This window comes from Chlamydotis macqueenii, chromosome 20 (genome assembly GCF_036417535.1).
Source record: "Chlamydotis macqueenii isolate bChlMac1 chromosome 20, bChlMac1.mat, whole genome shotgun sequence".
Classification (NCBI taxonomy): domain Eukaryota; kingdom Metazoa; phylum Chordata; class Aves; order Otidiformes; family Otididae; genus Chlamydotis; species Chlamydotis macqueenii.
This window is the reverse complement of record NC_141575.1, coordinates 11,263,457-11,278,316: the sequence shown is the minus strand read 5'-3', so window position 1 is coordinate 11,278,316 and position 14,860 is coordinate 11,263,457. Positions and strand designations below refer to the sequence as shown.

General features: G+C 53.6%; 1 protein-coding gene across 3 annotated transcripts in view; it reads right to left on the bottom strand.

Annotated features, from left to right (window-relative positions):
- RGS3 (regulator of G protein signaling 3) overlaps positions 1 to 14,860 on the bottom strand; it is a 67,290-nt gene that overhangs the window by 36,026 nt on the left and 16,404 nt on the right. For all 3 annotated transcript variants that reach the window (XM_086763788.1, XM_086763787.1, XM_086763784.1), the window contains 3 exons: positions 14,648 to 14,731; positions 6,828 to 6,939; positions 594 to 634 (listed from right to left, as the gene is read on the bottom strand). In XM_086763788.1, the coding sequence (XP_086619914.1) occupies positions 594 to 634; positions 6,828 to 6,939; positions 14,648 to 14,731 (237 nt within the window). The remainder of the gene's footprint in view (positions 1 to 593; positions 635 to 6,827; positions 6,940 to 14,647; positions 14,732 to 14,860) is intronic.

Genomic DNA, 14,860 nt, shown 5'->3' with positions numbered 1-14,860 from the left:
AATTATGAGGTAGGTCCAGTCACTGCAAACCCATTTTGCAGTCTCCTTGGCTGCCTCACAACACAAATGTAACCGTGCCAACCTCTGAGTGATTGCAAATCTGTTTAGAGCACTCAGCCACGTACCAAGCACGCGCGCTTTCAGAGCTATGATTGTGCGTCTTTCAGATTGAGCTTCCTCATTTTATTTGAGGGCTTCCAACCCAGGTGCTCGAAAACAAGAAAAGCAAGATGCCTAAAAACAAATAAAGACAAAACAGTTGGCAAGGAAATTGGCCACTGGGCAACAGAATCCCAAGTCAAATTGAAAGTGAGATGTGTGGAGGAAGATCCCCAACTGCGCACGGGGGAAGGGGAACAGCAAACCTCTCGCTGCTGCCCAGCCTCCCCGCTCACAGACTCCTTTCAGCAGCTTCTTACTAATACGTTCTGGCTACAGCCATTACATTTCCTTTCCAGACCTCTGGCAAATTAATTAAAAAGGAAGTTAAAATCAGCCCGTTCGGTGCTCCTTGTCCCAGCAGAAAGGATCAGAGTCGTTAGTACGTGTTCAGCTCCCGCGAGAAAGTTAATCTGGAAAACAGTAACACTCACCTCTGCGAGGTAAAGGATGCAGAATTTCCGATCTTCCAAACCTGTAAAGAAGGAAAAACAGGATCAAAATTAAGCTACAACTGCGAGCGGAGACACTGGCAGAGGAATTGGCTAAGAGACAGCGTTTAATGAATATTTATTGTTGTCAGCCTACAGTACCAGGCTGTGAGCCGGGAGTGATGTGTGCTGCATCTGCAGGGGCCACGCGCTGGGCAGGCTGCATCGCACGGACCCACTGCCCTACCACGGATTCTCCTTTGGGGTTGTCCTTTTGGAAAAAGGTTTGTTTCACGCAGAGGCTCTTCTGCCCATCCTACGATGGCACGTGCAGCCCGACTCCTTCCCGGCAGCGGCGGAGGCCCCGCAGTGCCCATGCAGCTGTCCTGGGCGCCGGGGCTGGGTCTCTCCCACCTTACCTCTGGGGATGCTTTGCTCCCAGGAGGACTCACCGGAGCAGCTCTTGTTCCTACGCCCTTGCTCATCCCCAGCTTCTTGGCCCAGCCCTTGGTAAGGCTGGTGGTAGCTCTGCCTAGCGCTGTCTGTCCCAGCCTCCATCCGTGCCAGCGGTTGGGGTCGGTGGCCCTCCAAGGAGATGGAGCTGAATCCCAGGGCAACGGGAAGCAGCTGACATGGGCCAGGGGGGAGAGCTCATCCTGATCCATTGGGCTGAGGGCAAACTCCCCAAGCTCCTGCCAGCACTGCACAGGAGACCCGGCCAAGGGACTTGCACTTCCACAGCTTCAGGAAAGGAGATGGTGCTGGAGGCAACGCAATGACCAACATTGTGATCCATGTCTTCCTAAGTCATGGAGCAGCCTGGTTCAGCTCCTCATCTTGCTGCCAGCTATCGTAGGGGGATGTGTTATGCTCCAGCTGCTCCATCAGACTGGTTCCTGCAGGGCAAACGTTCCCTGTCCCCAACAAAAAGGCATTCCTGAAGACTTGCCCTGGTCTTTGTTCCTTGCTGGTGAGACACAAGCATCACCAGCCCCAAAGGAAGCCACTTCTTGCACACACCAGCCTTGCAGGAGGACATGGAGCTGCCACAGGACAGGGTCACCTCAGCTCTGAAGGAGGACATTCCATCTCCTGGAGCTGGCTCACTCCTTCACACCAGCTTGCCCTGCACCAGCTTGGCCCTTGGCAGCACACAGCATCACTGGGCTGCGGCTTCCATAACCCCATTAACGACATTATCTCTGCCAGGAGATCAGATCTGCAGCCTGGGCACGGCCACAGATCCTGTCCAAGGCAGCGTCAGCACCAGCTCTGCTTCATCTCAACAGCCCGAGCTGTGCTAACGACGGCAGCAGGCTCTCTACAGCTGTGGAAACACCCAGAGAAAAGCAATTCTTCTGCCACAGACAGCAGCCCAAACATCAAGGTCAGAGCTGTGACCCACTGAGGGACGCAGACATCTCTTCAGTCACTCTGTGGGCAATGCAAAACCCACGCAACAGTGCGATGGCCTGGAGCCAGTCGCTACATGTCTCTTCCAGCTGGCCTGCCTCCGCTGCCAGCTTCACTTTGAACGCACACTGCAGGACACGGGCTAGGACATCACTATGGGGACATAAGGACACCAGGACACCGAGCCACACCAGGATGCTGGAGCCCAGCCCCACCTCTTGGATGATTAACCCCTGGGTGTTTTCATAAGCCTCAGTGTGCTTCACCCTGAGTGATGGGAGAGTGAGGGAAGCAGCCTGGCCCCAGCGCTGCCAGCCACAGGGCTCCAGCGCTCCCCTCCAAACCCTCACTTCCAGGAGGGGAGCAACGCCGAAAGCACCGGCTGAACGGGCCTGGCTGAGAGCCTCACCGCTGCACCACAGAAACACCATTCACCGCTCCACAGCGACGCTCGAGCTCCCCTGGTACCCTCTTCCGTAAATCCCACCAGGATGACTGGGGAGCATTTCCTTTGCAAAGCCAAGGCCTCCAACGGGAGCCCCTCAGCCAGCGCGTTCCTCCGAGGGAGGGTTTGGAGGTAGGATGAGAGCCTGCTGCTGGCACCCCATGAGTCCACCATCCCCTTCTGCTGCTTCCGCTTCCCAAGGGGTCAGCAGTACAAAAACACCCCATCTTCTCAAGTGGGCTCTCTGCTCCTCCCGGCACCATGACCGAAGCTCTCCAGGCTGCCTTGCCAAGCAGGTTGCAGAAGACCAACATGTCCCAGCCACTCTTCAGGAGCTTTAACTCGGCTTTCCTGGCTGATCTGAGGGACAAGCCACCTTCTAGAGACACGCATCCCCAGCAAAGAAAGGTGACGTCGGAGTGCAACAACCCTGGGAATGACCCGGCTTCTCTTGGGCCTCTGTTTATTCCTTCAGCGGTAACGAGTGATCCCAAAGCCCAAAACCATCAGCATTCAGCTCCTTTCCAAATTCCTCTCCATTGAGCTACTGGCATTAGCAACCTCCACCACCAGCAGCTCCTGTCCCTGTCCCTCCCAGGCTCGCTGCTACACATGGCCAAGCAGCCCAGTGCCCACGGGGCACGAAGCAGGGAGCCAGCCTAGGCTAAGGAGCTGCCGAAATCCCATTTCCTACCAGTAATTGCCTGTAGAGAGAGAACAAGTGGGAGGTAAGAGACTGGCTGCCCAGTCTTGAGCCAGTACCAGTCCCTGGAGAGGCGCGAGGGCGACGGCAGAGCCAGGAAGGGCAGACCGGAGCGCAGATTTCAGCACAAAACAGGTTTGCTGGAATTTCTTCCACCAGAGCTTTCTCCAGTCTCTGGAGGGTCAGGCTGGCATGCCAGAGCCTGCTGTGCCCCGGAGCCACACAACGTGCGCCGCTCATCTCCTGTGCTGCAGACCACAGAGGCCACAAAAGACAAGGGGAAAGGCCCAGCCTCACACCAGGGAGGGGGCAGCCAGCGGCCCGGGGTTGATCCGGGGCTGTGTTCCCCATACGGTGCTATGTCCGCACCTTTTCTGACAGCCGAGCAGTGCGTACCCTCAGCCAAACTCAGTGAAATGCTAAAAGGAAATAAGCATGGGAAAGAAAACAAAAAACAAAAAACAACTCACTTGAAGATATTTTAGTTTCTTCCTGCTGTGTTGGGGACTGGCTCATCCGTCAGAGCAACTTGAACCGTCCCTGCCCCGGGGCTGGGCTGCTGCGTGCGCTCGGTGCGGGCCAGAGGAGAATGTGAGTTTTGTGGGGACACGTCTCCCTCTCCAGCGAAGCCTCGTCCTGCACACCCATGCTGACGCGCACAGCGGGCGCTTACGCAGCTCCCGGCACAGCAGCAGCCTTCAGCGCCGCCCCGGCTCTGCCCCCCTCCCATGCGCAACCCAAGGAAAACGCCTGCTGCTGCGGGAACTGTACGGTGCACCCTGGGCGTTGAGTCAAAAGGGTGGGGAAAAAGAAGGAAGATGGTCCTGCTCCATTCCACAGCCTCCTTGCGTGGCCCAGGGGACTGCAACAACGCCCACAGCGAGCACAGCACCCTGCTCCCCAGCCCCTCGCGGGCGCTCAGTGAGAACGGGACCATGCTGAGCACCCAAAGGGGAGCTCATGGGGCAGGGTGCTGCAGGGCCCCGGCTCCATGGGGAGAGAGGAAGGGTGCTGTGCACATCCAAACCTGGCTGCCAGGAGGGGACGAGTTTGTCACCCTCTGTGGCACCAGTCCCTAGGGAGGTGTGGCAGGGTGCAAGCCCTGGCATCCTTGGGCAGCAGGGAGAAGCGGTGGCAAGACAGAAGCCCCATAAATCACACTTTGGGCCTCTGACTGCCTTGGGGCTCCTTGCTGTAAGACACGGCGGGTTGGGACGTCAGGGACAGCAAAGCAGCACGTGAAAAGTCCTCGTGTGCAGGATCCCAGCTGGGCTTGGGGCTCACAGCCTGGGGACCCTCATTCCGGCTGCAGAAGAGGAGCGCTCTTCTCTATCCCAACGCCCGCCCAGGGGGAGCAGGATCTCAGCGAGGCGGCAACCTCAGCATCGAAATTCCCACAGTGTCTGGTGAGGAAGCCAGCTCTGGCGCACTGGAAACACTGCCCGGTGCGGTGCTCATCAGCCGCGCTCAGCTTCTAAGGCAGGAAGACAGAGCATTGTAAAGCAGATTATACTGATTTGCTTTCGCACAGCGCAGCAAGCAGCAGAAACAGGAAACATCACAATGGTCTTCAGCGTACCGGAGATGTCCCAATTGTTATACTCAGCAATACGCCTGTTCCTATTCATGCGCCATTCAGTTCTGCAGGAGACCGACAGAAAATCCCTGCCAAAGGGACAGGCATCGTTTTGCTCGCTCCACCCGCCTTTGAAGCGGCTTTGCCCAAATCAGGAGGGTGAGCTGTCTGAAAACCCACCGTGCTGGATTCGCGGCGCACGGGGGGCGGTTCGGCGCGGCAGAGACAAACATGCCCTTCGGAGAGGCTCGTTAAGCTGTTCCAGATGTGATCCAGCCAAGTTATTATGGCAACAAGGAAATAAGTGGCAGAAAACTGCTCACGAAATCCAACCGTTCTGCCCGAGGTTAGGAGGCACATTCCTGCGCCGAGCTGCAAACAGACCTTTGCGCACGAAGCCGGGACCAGCACCGGGGAAGCCGATTTCTTCAAGGAGGCAAACAAGAGCAGGGATATTCAACAGCCTGTGAGAGCAGCCGGGGCGGCACGCGCACGCACGCAGGGAGCAGACGCTGACCAACGAGCACTTCAACAAGGAACAATTTCTTTTGTTCGTTTCTTAGAAACAAGCAGCACTGAGAACAAACTCAACAAACCCCAGGGAATGGGTTTTCTCAATGGCTCACGCCGCGCTGCCGCATCTCCCTCCCTGTGTCTCTGCCCCCACCAAATGGGTCAGTGAATTTATCTGGGAGTAGGATCGCTGTTGGAAATGGGAAATAACAACTGACAGGCAGGCCGTGGCGTTTGGCACAGCACCACAGATCCCCAGCGCCGAGGCTCCCAACAACGTGGGGCAGGTGGGGAGACAACTCATCCACAGAGCTCATGGCTCAGCTGGGGAAAGTCACGGGAAGCGGCAAAATTCATCTAGAAAATCATCACTTCAGAGAGGCAGCCCAGATCTGGGTTAATCTCTTTTGTTTGGGGCCATGGGACTACACAAAGATATCAGCTCATACAGTCACAGAGTAATTTGGTTTGGAAGGGGCCTCTCTGGTGGTCTCTAGTCCAAGCACCCAAAGCACCCAGGATCAGGGCGCTCAGGGCTGTGCCCGGCTGAGTCCATCCCCGGAGGCATTCAGGAGATCCCACAACCTCTTTGGGCACCTTAATATTTGACCAACCTCACCACAGAAAAGTTTTTCCTTATATCTGATCGGGATTTCCCACGTGGGGTCCCGGTCCAGCCACACCTGCCGCCTGGGCTGGAGGAGGAGCCAGGGCACCAGCCCCACACTGACACCGTTGGGCAACCGTACAAAAAACAAGCCCATACCCAAAAAGCAACTGCACCAAAGATGGAACAAGGTGGGACTGGGTCCAGGGCCAAGAATCAACTCCACCACGGCAAACAGGATGTGGTAGAGCAATTCATTTGTTCCTCTTTGACCCCCAGTAGCTAAAGGCCATCTCCTACACAGCTTCAGCACTCAACGTGAAGTAACTGATTTCAAGTCATCCTCCTGCCCTAGGAGCCCTCCTTGAGCCCTTGTGGATGCAAAAGGTTTGCCAAGGTAAAGAAAGCAAGGGCATGGTCCTCAGCCTCCCGCCAACGCCAGAGCTCGCTCTTTCCTCACCAACGGGGTGTGCGTGGGAGAGGGACACCAGCGCAGGGGAAACTTGTGGGTGGCTGAAGGGAGAAGTAGCAAAGCAAAGGTCAGGAGGGCTCAGCCAGCCCCCCTGTGAAACAAGGTCTGAACTCTCTCGAGGCATCACGGGGGAAACCTCAAGACTCCACTTCCCTTTCTCAGCCTCAGCAAGCCCCCGCCGCAGGCAGCGCAACACCAGCAAGGGGAACAGCAAGACCCTGGGGAACGCCAGCCCCAAACCCCCGAGAGACGCAGCCAAAAAGCCCCGGAAAGCGGCACCGAGTGCCCCTGAGGTGTTCCCAGGGACTGGGTTAATTCAGGGATGGAAAGGGTGATGCTGGCCCTGCACCCCAAGGAAGGGTGATCTGGAAGCACCAGCTGGATGGCACTGTCACATACTGGAAGCATTGGGATAGCAGGGTGCTGTCCTGCTGCTGGCCAGAAACTTTCATAGCTAGCAGCCCAGAAAACGCCCCACATGTCTCTCACTGCTGCCACAGACACTCACCCTCCTGGAGCTTGACGCTCTGCAGGTAGAGAGGGTTCCTCAGCACGTTGCAGCGCCCAGGCTCGTCCTCCTTGGTGAAGAGCAGCAGGTCAGAGTAGACAAAGAGGGTCACCTGGAAGCAAAAGAGCAGCAAAGAAGCCATAAGGAATTCATCTCTTGGCACTGAGACAGTGTCCTGAGGAGGTTCTCCACCCTGGGGAGAGGCACCAGCCATGACAGGCAGCCCAGGCACCCCTTCCCTAAGGGTCCGATCGCTGTGACACCCCGCAGGGTGCACCCAGCAAGCTTCCCACGAGGCTCCCCCCATGTGGCAGCCACCTACTGAGGCTCATGAAGTCCCACAACAAGAGGGATAAACCTGCCAGACAGTTTAACACCACGCAAACACACCCTGTCTGCTCTCTTCCCATTTACATAAGTTATAAATCAAAGGAGCAGGAGGAGGAAATAGGTTGCCGACTAATCCCAGCACACTGTCGGAGCTGCAGCCTAAAAGCAAACCTGATCTCCCTGAACACGCGCACGAAGGAGCTCCTTGCTGTTCTCAGCCTGTGCACGCCCCGTTTTGCTCCCTTTGAGAAAACAACCGCTTGGCTTTTACACCAGCGGAACCCACACGGGCAGTCACAGGGAACGCGCTCAACACCTTTCAACCACGCAGATGGGCGGAAAGTAAACACGGAACCCAGTGTCTGCCCAGCTCCGTGCTTGAGCGGTGACTCAAGTGTCCTGTGGGCTGGGAGCTACTCTGGAGCAGCACTGAGTGCTCAAAGGGCAGATTTTCTTCTGCTCCTGCCTGAGGGCCCTGGTTCAATCAATACAGGTCAGTGCGATCTTTAAAACAAGAGGAACGAGCTTCTCCACTGGAGATCTTGACCCAGAAGCCCACTGCAGGCGAGTAGCTTGGTGCAATCTCTATGCCAGTAGCTGAGGTTTGAGCCTGTCCTGCTCTCCAGCAGAAGCTGGGGGCATGCAGCAAAACTTGGAAGATGCCAGGAAGCGGCTGCAGTACACCAGTGGGCACACCGCACACCAGACCTTCTGCGTAGCAGCAAACCACGCACTGCTCCCAGCACAGGACGCAGCACGCAAGCACGTGGCTGCTTTTAACCCCCCCTCAGCAAAGGGAAAGCTGCTTTCCAACACTGAGCGGCAGCGACAAAGGTTCTGTGGCCTTTTAGCAACCCATTTGCAAAAGCAGCAAACGCCCCAGCACCCCAGAGGCTCTCTGGGAGCTGGCACCGCTGCCACCACCAAGCCACCCTTCAGAAGGTGACTTTGCTCTGGACAGGGACTGAGTCACTGCTGCAGGGATGCACGGCCGGCACAGTCTGTCTGCACACGCGGTGGCTGATGGACGCGCGTCAGGAGGACGACGGGCTGGGTAACAGCTCATCACACGGTGGCGAGGCTCCGCTCGGGGCAGCAGCATCTGGCTCTGAAACCAAAATCAAGGCCTTGCCACAAGATTTCTCCTTGCTGTGCAGATTCATTTTTGTGGGAGTTCCAATAAGCACAAAGCTACCCATGTAGCTTTAATTGACAATGACACCAGGGAGCGTCTGTTTTTCTCTGCATTATTTGGAAAATCCCTTCCTCTGCTCTCAACATACCGTTGGCTTAGTGACCACGCTCACTCTCTTCATTACTTCTGACTTCGTTATTGATAAAAGGCACAACAAAGTACAGACCGCACTACAAACTTTCTCCCGTGCCCATCTTGTTCCAAAAGGGAACTTTTCTGGGACGTATCTTGTGCCATCCTAGGTCCCTCAGCCTCAGAGAAGGGATTTTGAGCACGGCAGCTCAGCAAAGTGAAGGGGATAAAAGCACGATCAGCAAATGGTCAGGGAGGAAAGAAAATGAAAACCTGATACACACGGAAGTTTAAAAGGTAGAAAAAAAGATTAGAAGGATCAGGAGGAAAAGAAGATATCGCTTTAAAACCAAGCAGAGTTAAACAGGGACTCATAGGAACAGAAATACACAAGAAGTATTTACAGATAACATTGTGCTTCTCTGGGAAGATGGGACTGACAGAATTCAGGATGGAGGGAAGATAAAAGCGCACCCGGAGTGGGTTATGTAAGAGCATCCCTGTTAGATGCTGCGTCTAGGAAGATGCTTCGTTCTAGAGCAGCTCCACATAAAGTGGTTTACAGAGGCCCCTCTGTTCCTCCAGGTCACTGGAAAGAAAAAAATAAACTGAGGGTTTTCCTGCCACCCACACAGCCAGAGGCTGCCAAGAGCACCCCAGCGCCGCAAGACCCAGGGTCCAGCAGACCCTGCTCGTAGAGATGGGAGAGGGACCGGCTCTGCAGAGCTGAGCACGGGAAACTCGAAGCATGGATGACTGTGAGGCAGCAGCCAGCAGGTCTAAGAGGGGAGGGCTGGAGCAAGCAACCCGGAGCTCTGCCTAGGGTTGCCGTCACACCGCTGACAAGCTGCAACACGTCTCTAACAGCCCTTTGCAAACAGATGTGGTCTCTACCATGAAAAAATCACAGGGCTCATAAAAGCAAAAGAGCAAACAAAAAAGAAACACAGCACCTGAATTCATCCTGGCAAGACACAGAATCCACCAGAGCTGCTCCTTGGGAAGTCAGAGTATCTTTGTGTATTTCCCAGAACTGATTTCCTGCCCCAAAATCAGAAATAAAACAACTGGCCTGATGAAAGGACTCCTCTGAGGACAGCGATAGGCACGCTTATGTTATTACTGGAATGCTTAAGGTCCTGTGGCAGTCGTCATACAGACCTTTTGGGGGGTGTGAACAGATTTTACAGGGGGAAAAAAAAAAAAACGTTCATAGAGGCTGACACTGATGTCTCGGACACTGTTCATCTGGGCGTACAAGCAGCAGAGCCTCTTCCCTGACAGATCTGACTGATTACAGAATGTAATTGGCAAAGTACTGTTAGAGAAAGAAGGGGCATGTTTAAAGGGTTTCCTTAAAGAAAATAAGAGAAAATGAAAGCCATGAGGCAAGGTGGACAGCAGCGGGTCAGTGTGCTTTCCCAAGAGGAGAACAGGAGCTCAACAGTGGGACTGCAACAGAGCCCCACGGCAGGAAGAAGTGGCAGCCATACCTTGTGAAGCAAAATACGTTAACAAGAACGTGATGGGAAGGGGCCCAGAAACTAAGCCTTGCAGTCAACATACCTTCACCCTCAAGCTTAAGAACAGCTAACTCTCCTCCTGACCTCGCTCTCCTCTGCTCACCTATGCCCGGGGAGCCGCTCCCCCTTGGGTTACGACAAGGAGTTTGCACACTGCAACTGCAGCAGTGCATCAGCAGAGACAGCGGCACGGCGATCAGTGCAAACCCTGCCCGCTTGGCCCAGTGCTCAGCGGGAACAGCCTGAGCCAGTGGATGCTCTCCGGGACATCGCCCTCTCTCCAGCGACCGGCCCATAGCTGTGCCCAGCAAAAGAGAGGGAGCTGAGGGAGCAGAGTGAAGCAGAGGCAGGTCTTAGGACAGAGCTTTCGGATGCCAAAGGAGAACGTGGTGATGATCCCCTGCAGCGCTGGCCAGAGAATGCTGCCTGCAGCCGGCTAGAGAAATCCACTAACCCTTGGTGGGGAGCTCCTAAGACAAGTATCCACCCCTAGGACCGAGCCACACATTTTCCATTAACCAGAACCGGATTCCTCTCCAGAAGAATTCAGTGCAACCCCAAAGAGCAACTCCAGTGATACCAGTATGAGGGCTGTATCTGCAAAGTTCACGTGTCCCCATTCATTCAGCTGAGCCACACGGATGATGCTTCCTTAATCTTCCTCTATTTTTTTATGATCTTTATTTATCCCTGTAGCCCTCTTGTGAGGCCACCCAAGTTCTCAGTACCCTCTATGAAGCAGACATCGCTGCTGGACGCATCAGACCAAGAATGACACAGCTCCCCACGTACAGGGTGACATCACCCGCTCACTTCTACTCAGTGCTCCCCTGCTCGTATGCTTCAAAGTCACTGCTTTCTTGGCCACAGCTTTGCACTGACACTTACTCATTTAGCTGTCACGGAGACCACAGCAACAGCAGAATATGATTAAAAGTAATCCAGCTACTTTTAATCCACAGCTTCATCCATTAGCATCCCAGTCCGTTGAGCCCAGTCTAAAAAGAGAAGTAGTCCAGGCTTTGCGGGTGAGGCAGGTGCACATACACAGGCTTGGCACTCTGGAGATGGGCAAGACCCAGCTTCCCAGGTCAGGGAAACCTCACCACCCTTCAGCGATATGCCAAAGCCTTCGATCACTGCTTTCCATGCTACAGCCTAACTCTCTAAGCATGACCTGCTCCTTTGCTCCTGGATTTTTACTTCTGCATGTATCCATATTAAATACATGTTCTCTGAGACTTCTTAGCAGTCTTTTAGCCCATAATGCATTTACCCTCTTCTACCACCTCACATATTTTATTTTTTCCCCTAAGATTATTGGCAAGGAATTTATACACTCAGGAAGGAGTTTATACGCTCAGCTAGACCTTGATGAAGATACACCACCACACTTGCGAGACGCAGATCCATGGTGAAGGCTTCAGCTGTCACCTTTGAACCTCACCTTGGCTTACCTGAATCAAATGTCCTTCTACCATGAACATCACGGGAGAGCAGGCACTGAAGACCTCAAGGGTCACGCACCCACCCTCAAACACTAGCGTAAGCAGTGGCTGTACAGATGGAGAAACAGTGCAAAAAATGAGGAAGAGAAGGATATTAAGAGGCAGTGAAGAGGTGGAGGCAGGAGGTAAGTGTAGGCTTCTGGTGTTCTCACACAAAACAAAGTGTCTAAAAAAGGCTAAAAACAAGATCTTGAAACATCTGTGCCAGGAAGTAGGGTTTTGGTCAACGCACTGTGTTGGTCAAACTCAGCCACCCACTGAAAGAGGGAGTTGGCAGCTCTGTCCCAGGCCAGGAGCACCAGGAACCTGCCATGCAACATTTCAGATGAGAGAGAAAAGCCTCTTGTCCTGCAGAGAGGAGCATAAAGCCTGGGCTTGTTGGTCCATGTCCTCCAGACTCCTTACAGAGCTGGGGGCTTCCAGAGTTCAAAGGAAGACCATCCTGATCTGCAGACCCTGCTGGGGTGGCAGAAAAGAGAGGTGAGAAGGGGGTGAGGGCGGCCCACGCTGTGAAGGTGCCTCAGGGCTTTGGAAAGTTGCCTGCAGGTATTTTAGAGATGGTCCGAAAAGGACAAAGTCCATGTTCGACACCTTGCGTGCAATCGGCTGCATCATGCTGGCTCCTCTAGCACTCCACAGGCTGGAGGGATTTCGGAAGACCATAGAAGCGGGAATTGCAACAAAGTCTAGACAGGATGTGATTAAGGCCTGAATAAGGATTGCCCCAGAGGTAAGGTCAGGGGAAGGACAGATCCTGGCAAGCCTCCAGAGAAATAGGTTGACTCCTTCAGGAGATGGGATAAAGTCTGCTCGGTGACAAGGATGCAGCACCTGATGCGGAAACTGCCAAGGAGAAAAGATTCTAGGGTTGTTTTGTTAAAAAACAAACAAACAAACAACCCACAACACCACACAAAGAAACAAAAAAAAAAACCCCAAACAAAAAAAAAAAACCACCACAGGACCTCCATCTCAAGCCCCTGCACCTGGGCTCTCCTCTCTCAAGCCACCGAGCCAAAGCAGAACACACAGAGAACAGTCCTGCAAACCACAGTTTGAGAGAGGCTGGGTGGAAGGAGCAGTGGGAAAATGGAAAACCACATGGAGCAAGGACTGGTTGGAAACAACAGAGCCTCTGTTTGGGCAGCAGAGGAGGCTGGGGAGGGAATGAGCTCAAGTCCAGCAAAGAGAGAAGTCAGAGCCCTTCTGTACCAGGGAAGCTCCACTGTGTCCAGGCCAGTTTAAGTCTTGCTGGCTTCAGAAGTTCAGGTTCCCTTATCTCACAGCCCATCAGGACCAAAGCAGACAGCCTTGCTCTGCTGGGGAAGGGGAATCTGGCTTTCCAGAAAGACCTGCACTGATTCCTTGAAGCTCTGCAAAGCCTGTTGTGGCCCTGTGACACACTGCAGGCGTGAGAAAGCCCTTCCCCAGGGACATGGCTGATGCCCCGGCATTGCTGCCTACGACTGTCAGCTCCTGACAATACAGGGCTCAGCGTCATGCCTGGGTTCACATCCAGTGAAATACTTCCACCTTCCAAAGCGGACGCTGCCACAAGTTTGTTCCCATTCACTGCTTTTATTTTTTCGCTATGCTTAGTCACAGCCTCTTGCCTTACCCCTCTGCCAGGCTCACACAGACACCACAGCCTCAAGGCACCATCATCCCAAACGCTGCCTCACATTCCTGGCCAGTGTACAGCATCCTGCCCTTTCCTGGCAGCAGCTCCAACTGGGAAACCCTCTTCCAGCCTCATGCTCATCCTTAGGGCATCGTAAGCAAACAGAGTCCTTTCCTCAAGACATCCTCCCTCTGCTCCTGCCCGCAGCTGGGTCTCTGAAACGGCTAACGTGGCCCTTTGGAGACAGAGCAGCACACCTCCCCGAAACGTGCTTGTCCTGCAAGCTTGTCTCTCCTCCGCCTAAATACGAACACCCCCCCCACACACACACGCTCCAGCCAGGCTGCAAATGGCATTAGTTATTCATAACTATTCCACATCTGCTGCTACTACAGACTTCTGAATCTGATCTGAAAGAGAGCTATTCCAAGCCACCTAGGAGAGCATCCTGACTGGATGGTCACCGTGTTTTCAAGCCATCGCAGCACAGCTGTGCCACACAGCCACGTGCTTACCTGCACCATGCAGGTGCCCAGGAGACCTTGAGCAGCAAAGAACAGCAGGACAGGCACAGGAAGTTTTATTTACAAATCAGCGACACGATCCTAATGGATCGTGCAATTTTTCATGTATTTGGCAGGAAAAAAAAAAATAGTGACTTATGTCAAAGCAAGGGATGAATTACATGTTGAAAAAACAGAAAAGGAGAAGGGAGTCACTTAACACACCACCATCCTGTTCTGTTTTGTAGAGGCCAGCGATACAACATGTCTCTGGGATTCTGCTCTTGGCACCCAGAAGCTAAGCTCAGTCAGGCAGAAATTCCTCTGTGGCTCTGTGAAGATGACACATTGTTCATTCCAACTAAATTCAAAACAAATTACTCTGTACAGTGGTGAGATTCTCTGAAAATGCCCCCAAAGAAATGGCAGTTTCCCTGAGCACCAGTGCACAATGCATGAGTGGGCTCTCCCAGCTCTGCTTCCCCTGTCCCAAATTCCAGGGCTCGGCAGACTGTACAGTTGGAGGCACGTGGGGCCAGCAGCAAATGTAATCAGCACTCCCAGACTCTGCCAGTTTGGATGCTGAAAGCCATCACATCCACAGTTCAGCATGTCGCCAAAGCGCAGCTGTTTCCCCAGATTTTTAACAGCCCTCTGATAACACTGCAGAAAAGAAGCTGAAGTAAGAAAAGAGGAATTTGGACAAGTGATCTGTTTCAGGAACTAAATTTCAGAAACCCCTGTAACAAGTCCTCTGTCTAGCTACCGAACCTGGCACAAAATACTCAAACTCCCTCTTTTCTGAGTCTGCTGGTGGCCTCAGCTGCCGGGCTGTAACCGGCGTGCACGTGCCAGTTTGTAAGCATGAAGGAAGACAAGGAAAAAGTTGATTTCTAGAAGAGCTGAGTTTTGATATTTAGTTTATCTCATGATAAACTGACTACAAGTATTTCCAAATATCATATATTAATAAAAGTACTGCACAATAAAACATTTCCCTTCTCAATCTATCGTATAATACTGCGGAAGAGGATGTTTAGAAAGCTCAGACAGCATGGAGAGTCTTACCTGTATAGTCCTGCTTCTGCTCTCGTGAAGCAGCAGCTCCTCTGACAGAAGCAGAGTCCGGGCTGGGTTGCAGAGATCTAGGGGCTAATTTGAAGGGGGGGGGGCGGGGGGAAGAAGAAAGAAACAGTCAAACCTTCCGCTGGAAGTGTGGTTTGCCAGAAAAACTTTCCGCCCACCAAACCCACTTTGTCTTCGCTCTGAGCTGTAACTCAT